General features: G+C 27.1%; 1 protein-coding gene across 3 annotated transcripts; it reads left to right on the forward strand.

Moving 5' to 3' along the window:
• Positions 1–7510: 7510 nt before the first annotated feature.
• Positions 7511–11352, forward strand: JAZ10 (jasmonate-zim-domain protein 10). Of its 3 annotated transcripts, none has more exons than XM_011088560.3 (7): positions 7511–7760; positions 7843–7981; positions 8064–8160; positions 8340–8448; positions 8915–8972; positions 9483–9522; positions 11048–11352. In XM_011088560.3, exons 1-6 carry the CDS (start codon positions 7670–7672, stop codon positions 9502–9504), a joined length of 516 nt encoding a protein of 171 aa, XP_011086862.1. In that variant the 5' UTR covers positions 7511–7669; the 3' UTR covers positions 9505–9522; positions 11048–11352. The 3 variants fall into 3 exon arrangements, with proteins under 3 accessions (XP_011086862.1, XP_088739342.1, XP_011086865.2); XM_088883216.1 differs by having other exon boundaries at positions 7512–7760; positions 8915–8990; XM_011088563.3 differs by lacking the exon at positions 11048–11352 and having other exon boundaries at positions 7512–7760; positions 8915–8990; positions 9483–9723.
• Positions 11353–13380: the final 2028 nt, after the last annotated feature.

Raw genomic sequence — 13380 nt, forward strand, 5'->3', positions numbered from 1 at the left:
CTAGTCAATGTGACATATCTCCTGAAAAAGTACGTGGCAAAAAATGAGTTGCCTACTTAATAAGTATAGCTAACCAGTCTGCATACATGCAACAAGTCAAGTATAATGCAATCTTACCAAACAATCAATATTCGTTATTTAATAACAATAGATGTAAGAAATAACACATGCCCACAATCATATATCATCCCACGACATAATATCTGACGTTATAGTTTATTTCTTTGGGGCCCTATTTAACCAAATTGGAGTGCATCACTTGGTCTTGCCGGCTATCATCACCTCAATCACAATGTCTTTTTTTTTTTTTCTCTCGACATCACACATCACACAACTCGTATGATATTCTGACATCAGTGATACCAGACAGCTCATATGATATTTCATCATCAATCAAATTACACAGCACACAGGTCATAGAATATATCACATTATCCCCATTGATCAACGACAACACACAACTCGTCGTTAATCATCATCATAAGCCATTGTAGTATGCTCCACAATAAGGTAAGGCATTTTTATTTTAAAATCGCAACATTGACATTGTTAATTTCATCATTCAATTTCATTTAGTAATTATTTTCTCGTCAATAAAATTTTCATTCGATTTTATTCAATAATTAATTATACGATCACATAATCATTCATCTGATTTTTATACTACACCACCACATAAAAGCTCATAGTAATAATTTCACAGATATCAAGATAATCCAAACAAATAGTCAAAATTGACGATCAAATATATAAACAACCAATATACAATATCCATATATATATATATATATCCAATTAACTATACTTACCTCAAATCTTAAAACAACATAGAGTTGTGCTCAATCCTCTACTTTATCATCACGTCCTATAATAAAGTATTATACGTATAAACAATATATATTAAAAATATCATAAATATTAGATAAGATACTAAATAATATTCGCACATTTTTGCCAGTCTTTTAATATTTCATTTATTGAAATTCATACCTCCATTCAGTTTTCTTCTAAATAACTAAACTTTCTTAGTCATATATTTAATTTATTAACTAACTGACAAATTTATTTTATCAAACCCCTCATATTTTTATAACTACCGTTCTCCAAATAACATCCCTAAACTAAATTATTGTAAAAAATCTCATTTCCTTTTCGTAAGCAAAATATTTCTCAAATATATATAATTTTTTAATATTTCTATAAATTTTTTATCAATTTCTCCCTACTATAGAATTTAATAAACACCAATACATGTAATTAAACATTTGGTTAATAGGCCCGATAAAATTGAATAAACTAATAATAGTAATGATTAAATTTAATAAATTTAATAATTTAACTAACCAATTATAATATTCTTAAATTAAATGTGATATTTATTAACCATCAATTTAAATAGTCAAACTCATAAAATTTTTGATTTGAATATTATATCTGATGTATAAATTACATTTAATAGATAGACTAATCAAATAATATAATTATAAAAATTAATAATAATTAAAAATAAAAAATTTCATACCTCTTTAGTTACCTCCAAATGTGTGTACAAAATTCAAACTTCAATTGTTAAACTAACAATAGACTAATATATATATATATATATATATATATATATATATCGGTGAGGTGGTGGAGGTGATGGTACACGTGTCAAATTCTCATCCTCTATGTCGGTGCGGTGGTTGGATGATAAGCCACATGTCAAATTCTCATTCTCTCTCTCTATATATTATTTTAATTTAATTTATTTTTAAATAGTCATTACATGTTTTTTAAATCTACTCCATTCAAATTTTAATATATTTTAATTTCAATCTAAAATTTATTTATAATTAAATTTAATAATTATCAATTAGTCTCAATTATGTATAAAATCCTACGAATCCCATATTATATATAACTTATTGAATAAAATTATAAATTTCAAAATATTTTTTCAAACACTCAAACTTTGATCTTCTTTCCACTTTTTAATATTTCTAATGCACTCTAATTTACAAATTGATTTTTATTAATAAAGTAAAAGCTATTAAAATGGATTTCATATGTGTGATGAAAAAAATGTGTAGAGTGATGATTGTGATATATGAGTACTTAGTTGTGTGCCATTTTGTTTGACTAGACTTTTATGATTGAGGAGTTGAAAACGTGAAATATGTTGATGAGTTGCCCATTAATTATAAAAATGTGTGGAGGGGCGTTCATAAATTAAGTTTATTTAAAATTAAGCTTATATAGTTTTAAAAGATGTTTTTGCAACTTGAAAACGTAATATTTTATTTAAAATTAATTTTTTAAAGTGTTTAAATAAAATAAAATTTGATAAGTTCAACTTTTCCTAAAAGTTTATCAAATACTATTCGATATTTTATAAATTTTGAAATAGTTTTATAAATATATAAACTCATCCAAATAAAAGAAAGTATTTAAAATTTACTTCATTTTCAAATGTACCCAACAACTTAAAAGAATTGTTCTTTCTTCTCATCTCCGCTCGCCTTTTTACGTTCCCACCTTTTTTCACTTTTCCTTTCCTCTCATTAAATTAAACGAACCCTAAAAATCCCTCCTTTAATAGATAGTGTACATAAGGGACATATATAACTAACACTAGTATACAAAGGAAAAGCATAATCGTTAAGGTTGAATCACTAATCATTTTATCCACTTATTATATGCTGGAAATGAGTTAGAATCTAATAACCAAAAAACAGAATTGGTTTCCAGAATCCAAATGCGTCGATCTAGTTATTTTTGGGCTTCTACAATCATGTTCTTGCGGCTTCAACACTATCCTCACACTCTTTTTGCTGATTATATCTCTCTCGCATATTGCTGAAATTAAGTATGCATGCATGTGTAGTGGTGAAGGAGAGTTGGGGGTCACTTTTCCAAAACTACTCCCATCAGACATGTCAATGGGTAGTGTCTTATTTTACTCAAATCAAATCAGAAAAAAATCTACCAAATTCATTGAACTCCACTCAAGATCCATGGGTCTCTAGACCCAATCGGACCCAATATTTGGATTTGGTCAAACCCAGACCTGATTTTCTTCTTTTTTTTTTTTTTTGTTCCAAATCATTTTTTTTTCGAATTGTATTGATCAAATCAAATATCTTTTTTTTATATTCTATTTTGTTTCATAATTTATCAATAAATTCAGAATTATCAAGATCAATTTACAAATAACTCTTTTTTTTATAATTTTTTTAAAATTATATATCATTTGTTATACCGTTTACAAAATAATTTTATGAAAATATTACGAATAATGTTATGATATCTTAAGTTTTTTGATTTGTTCACTTGAAGTTAGATCGATTGATAAATAATAATTCAATTGAATAGCAAAGAAAAATATATTTATTTTTCAAATTCAAATTGGGTACATAGATCCATGGGTATTGATAGATAGAAACTCAATTCAGACCCAATTTATATTTTTTTAATGAGTCTGAATGTGGATCTAATAATATTCATTGAATTTGAGTGTTAATCTATAGATTTAGATAGGATCTTACCCTATCCATTGACACCCTTATTTCAGAGGTAATTCAAATGAGTGGTATTGGGTCAACCCTCATGGGCAACCGATTAACCCATTTTTCTAACACTGAGAGTTGTATTTCTTTCCGTGTGACGGACCAATATATACCACTAATTTCATACAAGTCAATGAATCGTGTGAGTGACGAGCATATGACGAGAGCTAATTAAGATCACATATCGGTTATGGATACATAACCCATTCTAAACAAGGAATTGAGGACTATATATCTCACTATACCTTAAAATACTTTCACTGCACCCAAACGTAGCTCTTACCCTTTGAACAGCATACTTTATTTGGGCTAATGTCATGTATTCATAATTATGCCATAACCACTAAGTGGCATCTCTCAAACTTCACTTCAGCTGTTTCCTAGCCATGTCGGGAAATTCTTGCACAGATCCAGTTTGGTTAAATCTGAACAAATCATATGGTAAGTGTAATACACTTGTCATATAATTGGTGTACAGTTTAGGAAAAGTGATCATCACAGAGCAAGTGTGATACACTTGTTCTGTAATCGACCTAGTTTGATCGAACCAAATTCGAGCAAGAATTTTTCCCTTTGGATCTTCACACAATGGAAAATAAAAGTTCTATTTTTTCATTACCTGAAAAGATCATAAGCACACACGGTATGAAACACTTGATATAATACATCTTCCGTCGTAATTTCATCTTAGTCATTTATTAAGCCGGCATATGAATAAATTTTATTTTTTAACTAAAAATTATATTGCTTCATCTTTACACATTTCTCAATATCAGAACCGAATATCCCTATAAAAAAGCCAATATCTACTTGTCTTAATACATATATTTTTAACTCGATAACACATCATATGAAACACGTATATTAACAATATTTGAATATTACAAATATCAAGAGCACCACATAGTAAAGAAATCAAAGTTTAATGTATTTTAAAATTAAATTTGCACTTATAATACCGTGCAGTTCAGTTGGACCACCCTATAAAGTAACATAATTGACTTTTCATTTCATTTATTGTATAGAAAAAATTTAAGTTTATTTAATACAAAATTATTTTTTTCAGTAAATGCAAAAAGAATCATTAAATAACACTACAAAAATTTTGTATTATTCCCTAAAGTGTAAATCAGTCCAACTTGAACATCATAGTAAATCAAAATTATCTATCACGGTCAAATAAAATAAAAAAAAAAAGTTAAAATTTTAACCACAATTAATCAGATTTACCATAATTTTACCTATGACAAAAACATCAGCGTTAGTTTTTAACTATAGGTAATATTTTAACTCCACTTATGAAAACAATGATTAATGATTATTTGATGAAATACAACCGCTGGATCATCTGCAATGCCTTGAAACTCAGTTGCAATCTGAAGACTTTAAAGCTAATCACCATGAAGACGATGAAGATGAGTTATTGGACACAGGATGAAATCGCATTCCTGAGAGTCGCCTTTATCTATGTTCATTAGTAAAATGCTGACATGTGTAATGCCTCATTTATTCCTTCTTGTATTGGGCCATGTCATGGATGAGTCAGTTAGTTAGTTAGGCAGCAGTTATGTTAATTCATTTGTATTTAAACTGTTCATCATCTTCTTCCTTCATATACGAAATTACAGAGTACAGAGAATTGAGCTTCCGTTGATGGCTTCTGTTCACTTTTACTTGCTTATTTTTCATTATTGCATAATCATAATTAATTATCATTCTTCATAATCTTTTATTTTTAATCATAATAATTAATAATAGCAAAAAATCATACTTATTCTAATGTGATCAATAAATCATCAATTACTCCAAGACCCGGACGCCACTGAATTCTAGAAAAATAGAGATGTTGTTGGACTCCCTACCTTAAAGTACAAATGTGACACGCAACAAGAGTCAATTAAGTACTCAAATCAAGCCCACGTGAAAGTTTTATTTAATATATATGTGGGGTGCCTCCACCAACAAATCAATACTTTTTTTGAACTACTCCTAATTACAATTTTTTTCCTTTTAAAATTATAGATTAGAGTAAACTAGAATTAAAATTAATATTCCTTTTTTTAAATATTCAGTTTTGAGTGTTCCAACAATATATGTTTCTCTTTAATTGTTTCTGTTTTTTTTTAAAGAAATTGAGATAAAAAGGATGAATAATTGAAGAGAGAGGGAAAAAGAGAACCCTCTTCTAGAAAATTGTCGAGCGTTGTAAAAGTGAAATTAATCGAAATTTGATACTAATTAATGTAGAAAATAATTAAGACTACGAATTTGCAAAGAGAGAATTTCATTTAGTGCTGAACATAAATATCCCATATATTTATAAGCTCGAGAATCTTAACAAACCTACTTAGAAAATAAAAGAAAAAAATACAAGTAAACTCTTTACAATATTGCAAACGAGCAAATTAATCTTTTATTAAAAAAATAAAAATTTATCTCTTATATTTTTTAAAATGAAGCAACTTATCTCTCTAGACAGGGAGTAAATTGGTTCATTTGAATTAACACAATGATTTAAATTACTATTTTTTTTTTATAAAGAGATAATTTATTTATTTACAATATTTCAAAGGACAAATTACATTATATGTGAAGATAAAATCCTATTGAATATAAACTTTGTAAATAAGCAATTAATAAATAAAACTCTATCCCAATGTTACCCATATCGATAATTACGTGCAGGTCTAGTTCATTCCAATCACTACAAGTCTGTGAAAGTTGATAGTACGTGATTATTTTCTTATTATTATTATTATTATTATTTTTGCTTAGAAATGAACTTTATTGACTTTTATATTATTTATATCTTTCTGTTAAATAGCTTTTACTTTTTCTCAAAAACTAATGAACACGTGGGCTCTTTTATCTAAATAAATAACAAACGTATTAGAAATGCACTAATTTTTCAGATATTTTGCTACGACCGGTTCCAACCAAGTCTCTTATTGTGTTTTGATGATATTTTATGTAATTTGAATTTTTATTTAAAAAATTATGGATTTACTTATATCAAAAATAAAAATTCATATTTAGGTACGATCGATTTATTATAGCAAATTTTATAAATTTTTATTAATGAATAGATCTATTTTGTTAGATGTAATTTCTCAAATTACAAAAAATTTACGTACAGTCGCAACAACTTCAAAGGATGACAATGTAATTATCCAAATTATTATAACAGAATAATTACATAGTGTTTTTCTGAAAATCCCATGTAATCACATATAAACTTTTTATAATTTAGAAGATCGTACTTTTAATATATTTAAAGTTTGTTTCCCTCTAGTAAAATTTATAAAATTTACTAATATTAGTAAAAAAAATAAAATTAAAATCGACATTTACATTCGATCAACTTACTACAATAAATTTTGTGAATTTTTCAAAGGAATTGAGTATTGGTTAATTACATCAAACATAGGCATTGTATTTACCAATATATATCTATACTATATATATATATATATAAAGACTAAATTTTTACTTATAAATAGTGATTATTTATTCCATGATACCAATTTTTTAAATTACCAAAAATATCTTTATATATTTACAACCACCCCTACTCAAATTCTTTTTACTATATCTCAATCTATACTATATACCTATTTATACTAATATGAAAAGTTCACTCACAATTATATCTACACTATTTATTTATATTAATATAAAAATTTCACTCATAAACGACAATTTGTAAAAAATCGATACCAATTTTTTTGCAATATCACTAAATTAATTTATTTTTATTTATTTCTTTTATTATAATATGCTAAGTTAATTTATATATTTTATTTTTATTTATAATATATTTAAAATATAAATAATTATTTATTATATACACATAAACAACGTGCTATAACGGTCAATTATTATAAAAGTAGTGCGAGTCCAGCATAAATTAGTATTACCTGTTCTCCCATTTTCCTCGTGCATTTATTTGTTTGTGGATAGATCGGCGGATTTCATATCTACTCAAATCAATATTCTCTCTTACCCAACCCCAGCCCCTCCCCCCCATTACTCACACACAGACATATATATATATATATATATATAAAGAAGCCCTGCAGGCAGGTAGGCAGGCTGTTTTCTTCCAATTCCAAGAACCCAAAATGGGTATGCAGCAGAAATCAGCAGGACTTGAACTCGATTTCTTCCGCAAGGAGAAGCCTCCCATTTTTGATCGCAGAAGAAGCTTTCGTGGTATATATGTGTTTTTCTCTTTTTTCTGTTTTTTTTTAAATATTAGTTCTATGTATTGATATATATATATACATATATATAGATATACAGGGTGTTATATCGAAGATGGATCCTGAGTTGGTGAAGAGTGTGATCGGTGGTGGGAAGAAGTCGTCAGTTTCTGTTCCTTCGACTCCCAAGCAAACTGATCAGACGCCTGCAATTTGTGATCCTACGCTTAGGTTTGTAATTATGAAAGCTAAAACGCGTTTTCTTGATTCAATCATTGGCTGTTTCTTAAGGTTTTAGCTTTGTCTTTTGCAGGCTGAGCTGTGGGTATGAGAAAAATAGTGATGAGACTGCTCCCATGACCATTTTCTACAATGGAATGGTTGCTGTTTTCGACGTGCCTCCACATAAGGTTTCTTTTCCCTTTTATGAGTTTGATTTTTTTTAATAAAAAATAATGGGCTCGAACAATATATATCTTGTATTATTAATAAATTACTGTTAATATTATTATTATTAATTATATATCAATCACACGACAAATATAAATATTAGAAGTAGGGACTGATTAGGCGGTTGCGAATGGTGTAGGCACAGGACATTCTGAGAGTGGCTGAGGAGGAAATGGTCCCAAAGCTGCCTGACCACTCGGCCTCCAATTCATATGACCAAGAAAATCTCTTGGAATCTTTTAATGGAGGTTGGTTATATTCACTAAGCCCTAAAAAAAACTCCATACATATATATTAATATAATTTTTTTTACTTTATTAAGTAAAAAATAATGATGATAAAATGTATAATTAATGAAAACTGACTAAATTTTTAACTAATGAATTATAATTTTTTTTATGATTAATTATCATAGTTAAAAATAAAATTATAATGAATATATATTAATTAATCATAATTATAAAACAACTATTAGTCAGACGTCAAAGTATTAGTTATAAGTAAAAACTATGGCAAATATTTTAGCCATAAGTAAAATCATAGCTAATATTAATTAACTGTGGTAAAAAAAACTTAAATCTTTACATCATTTTTATTTGTCCATAGTATATAATATTAATTTACCATTATTTTTAAGTTTCATTAACTTATAATATAGGAAATAATATATATTTTTCCCTTTACTAAAAGAATTTTGTTGACGAACCTATGCAGATTTACCCATAACAAGGAGGAAGTCTTTGCAGAGGTTCTTGGAGAAGCGAAAGGAAAGGTGGATCAAATAAAATTTGTATGATCTTGTAAATAAAAATTTAGTTTTGAGTTTTTATTATAATGGAAATATATCAAAATAATTTAACTTTTTCTTTTCAAGAATTGTACGGACGATTCTCCACATCCCTCTTTCCCTTCTATCGATGTCGCCCTTTTTTATTTATTTTAACATTTACTGCTGAAAGTTGTGAAGTTTTAGGAACTCTCATTTTTGGAAAATTAAATTTATGTTTGAGTGAAAGTATTAATTTCATTTAGACGAGCTTATAAATTTTTCTAAATATTATATAAGACATTTGAGAATTTATAAGATGTTAAAAGATATATGATAAATTTTCAAAAAATATAATTTTAAGAGCTTATAATTTTTTAAAAAAAATTAAGAAATTTTCAATTTATTTTTAATATATTAACAGATGGCTTTTAATTTTACGCAATTATTTTATTATGTGTGTATAAATGACTGAATTAGTAATTATTTTTAATTGTTTTTTCTACATGTATGTAGTCGTGGAAGAGACGTCAGCTGAGTTCATAATATGTATGGTGTACGGAATCCTACGTGCCTTTAATTAATTCATGCAAATGTTGTTATTCTCTATTCTTTTATTTTTATTTTTTTCCATTTTAGTTTGGTTTTGCTCATATCAGGAGATATATGTTAAGATTTTAGTTTAGCTCCGCGGTTGTATAATGAATTATGAAATAATTAATTGTTTGAAAAGTGGTTATAGCGTTTAGATTCATAATTTCATGATTGATTATATAACTAAATAATATAATTAGATTTTAAAATTAATTCCATTTTTGCTAGAGAAGATGAAACGATACTTGCAATAATCTTTTAATTTGATTGTGAATTTTGACATGCTGAATCAAACTTGCAAATTTGGATTAAAATTAGTATAGATAATACAATATGGCGAATAACAATTTATTCCCCTGTGATGTTGAAAATGAGCACATTATCCCCCTATGAAAAAATTATATTAATTTAGTATTTTAAAAAATATAAGAAGGTAAATCACTATTTGTTTTTTCATAAATGGAAAATTTGCTCAATTGTGATATCACAATAGGGTAGTTTGCATATTTTTCATATAACATGTATAATTTGAAATAAGAAATCAAATTTTGCCTTATCTCTTACAAGAGAGCTAGTTGTGTCACGTGCATAAATATTCGTGAACATAGAAAATCAATTAATTGAAAGTCTATATATGTTTTTATTTATTTATTTATTGTGCCATAACTGTTCATAATTTCATGTACTATAATTATAAATTCATGCTAAAGTCAGAAACAAGCACATGCACAAGTTAGTATTGATAAATAATTAAGGTGGCCACCCGACCAACATTAATTATTTGGGACCTCCCCTTGCACTATTTGTATCCTAAATTAATATTTATTCCTTATAATTTGTTTTCGGCATTTCTTTTATTTTTGTATCTGTTTTCATATGGAAAATTAAAATACAATTACACCCTTAAAATAGTGGTATAATAATATTAATACCAATTATAATTACTTTAAAGAGAATTAAATACCGTAAATGTATATAAAACATTCTCTTTTGGTGTTTCAAAAATTTATACTTTTTTTGAAAAGTGGATAAGTGATTAAAATATAAAAATTAAAAGCGTTTAGAAATTAAGTAGAAAAGAGTTGAGGTAGAGCCGTACGAGTGTAATTTGATTTTCTTAAAAAAAATTGATATATTACCAATTTATTTGTTGAGATTACCTAACTTTCCTAGTAAAGCGGCAAAATTTGTAAGAATGTCCAACTTATCCACTAAAAATGCCTTAATTTGTGATGACCAGCTTCTTACAAACTTAAAAATTTTAATATCATGTTGATAAATTAACCAACGTATTGAGAATAAACAAAACAATTAAACACTACTATGGAAAATAGACAATAGACTCATATTCGTGGGACTTGAACTCACATTCTCGTTGTTGAATTTAAATAGTCTTATTATTACATAATTTCGTTGTCACGCGTAGAATGTAGGTATTCCTAAGTTGCAACCGCTGCAAATATGACGCGGTTTGAATTTGTGTGCAGGCTGACTACGGCGTGCCCTCACTCACTCCTCACCTACAAATTTAGCGCAAGAAAGCGCGTTTTAGACGTCAATCTCTGCATAATTGTTTTCTTTGTTTATACAGAAGTTTCCCAAGATAGTAGAATTCTTCTGTAGTTGGTAGGGCCGGCGTAAAGCACGTTTTTAGTTTTGATTTTGGGTAATGGTCGTCCTTCTATCGTCGCACTTTCGGGTTAGTTTCCCGAGCTTTGCAGGCACATTTTAGTCATGTTGATATTGAGGAATCTTTCTGAATTTTTTATAATTATTATTATTTATTTAGCCAGCTTTATTTGTATTTTCAATTAATTGTCTACAGTTCATATAGTGCAAAATTGATTTTTGTGTGACGTTACGCCCGCGGAGTCTCTTGTTAAATTATTAATATTAAGTATTTTTTTAATAATTTAAATTTTTAAACGATATACTCATTTTATATAGTATTAGAATCATGTCAAACAAGAGGTCTTAACTTCGAATCTCATTTCCTCCTATATTTATAATAGAAAAGGTCTAATGCAATTTACCTCGTTGTAATATTGTAAATGAACAAATTATGTCCCTATGAAACATTTTAAAAAATACAAAGAGAAAATTTTTGTATCTTTAAAAATACAAGGAGGTAAATGACAATTTTTTTTTTCCATAAGAGGATAATTTGCTCATTTACAATATCACAAAAGGGTTGTTTGTATTTTTTCCATAAAATAAATATTTCATGAGCAAGACTGGCACGTGATAGGAGCGTATTAAAATATTAAATTTTAAATTATTCTCCCCTTTAAGTCGTTGAACACGGTATAAGAACAAGAGGTTTTAGGTTTGAATCACATTTTCCCCCATTTATTAAAAACAAAAAATTATTTCATTTGCAGGATTTGGATGTAAGGGGACGAATTAAGATATTAATATCAAATTATTTCACTCTAGCAACTTAAATCTATAAACGAGGTGGTCGTTTAGTAACTTTTGCTTTTGGTTGTTTCTATAAAATAGATCAATAACAATATTCCTGTTAATAATTTTCGTATCAAAATATACATGAATTAAAATACAATAAATCAAAAACTACAAAAAAAAAAAAAAAAGAAAAATATCCATATTGATGTGGGATAATCTCCTAAAAATCATATCAAGATCAATAACCCCATCCCAATTTTAAACTGAGGATGAATTCGAAAAATGTATTTTGGATCGTTCCAACTCAACCCCGATATTTATTAAAATTTTAATATGTATGGATGTATCGTGACTAACTGATTATTTTTAGATCTATGGTTCAAAATTACAGCTATATCCCTTAAGGTTATAGTTGTAATTATAACTACACCCCTATTTAAAGACAAAATATGCACTAATACCTCTTGAAAAATATTACACTAATACTTCTCATAAAATATACCTTTAATTCTACAAAAAATGAAAAGTATTTTTTGAGTTAATTTCAAACGATGTCAACATAATTTACACGGATAAAAATGTAGGGTTATATAATAGTTATTACGTGTAGTGTATGGCGAGTCCACCAATCAAAAGGAAGCCAAATGTAGCATACCCTATTGGAGGGTGGTGACCTAAAATAATTGCTGGTAAATGAATGGGTGGAAAATAATTAGGTTTGGTTGACCCTTTACATAAAGAAATGGACCCATACCACAAAACTTGAAAGCACGTTGCTAATTGTCCCTTAGCAAAGTGTATTTATCTCTAATAAATATCATTGTTCTTGATTGATGCGTATTTTAATTTTTTAGTAAATTAAAATAATTTTAATATAATATTATTTTTTATTATTTAGTACAAAATGAAGAGAAATATTTAATCAATAAAATTATAAAAATTAATTATTTCTTCTAAATTTATTTTTCTCGTATCAAATAAGGGCCACAAATATTTGAGATGCATTTTCCTTTCAATTATAGTATTTTTTCTTTTAAAGAAAAACCCACACATTTTTACTTTCTTTTTTCCCTCATCGAATCAAACGAGGTATAAAAATAAGGTCTGTTTTGAACTTTATCTATACTTTGTACTTATATAATTAAATAAAACTATGAATACATAGGCTGTAGTTATTTTATTAAAAATTAATTATCTCATTAGGGATGTCAATAGGTAGGATAAGACCTACCTGATTAATTTTAAGACGCAAATTCATATGGAATATTATTAGACCCAAACCCATTAGAAAAATATAAGTTGGGTTTGGGTCGGGTCTCTACCCATTAATAGTAATGGATTAATATACCCAATTTAGACCCGCAAAATATATTTATTTTTCTTTACTATTCAATTTGATTATTATTTATTAATC

The sequence above is a fragment of the Sesamum indicum genome, linkage group LG8 (genome assembly GCF_026168435.1).
Source record: "Sesamum indicum cultivar Baizhima isolate 11 linkage group LG8, ASM2616843v1, whole genome shotgun sequence".
Classification (NCBI taxonomy): Eukaryota; Viridiplantae; Streptophyta; class Magnoliopsida; order Lamiales; family Pedaliaceae; genus Sesamum; species Sesamum indicum.

Bases quoted from the DNA above. Each gene is read 5' to 3' on its own strand.
- JAZ10 (XM_011088560.3), top strand. From the start codon at position 7,670: ATGGGTATGCAGCAGAAATCAGCAGGACTTGAACTCGATTTCTTCCGC. The intron at 7,982-8,063 runs GTTTGTAATTAT...TGTCTTTTGCAG, and splicing joins ATTTGTGATCCTACGCTTAG to GCTGAGCTGTGGGTATGAGA. The intron at 8,161-8,339 runs GTTTCTTTTCCC...CGAATGGTGTAG, and splicing joins TCGACGTGCCTCCACATAAG to GCACAGGACATTCTGAGAGT.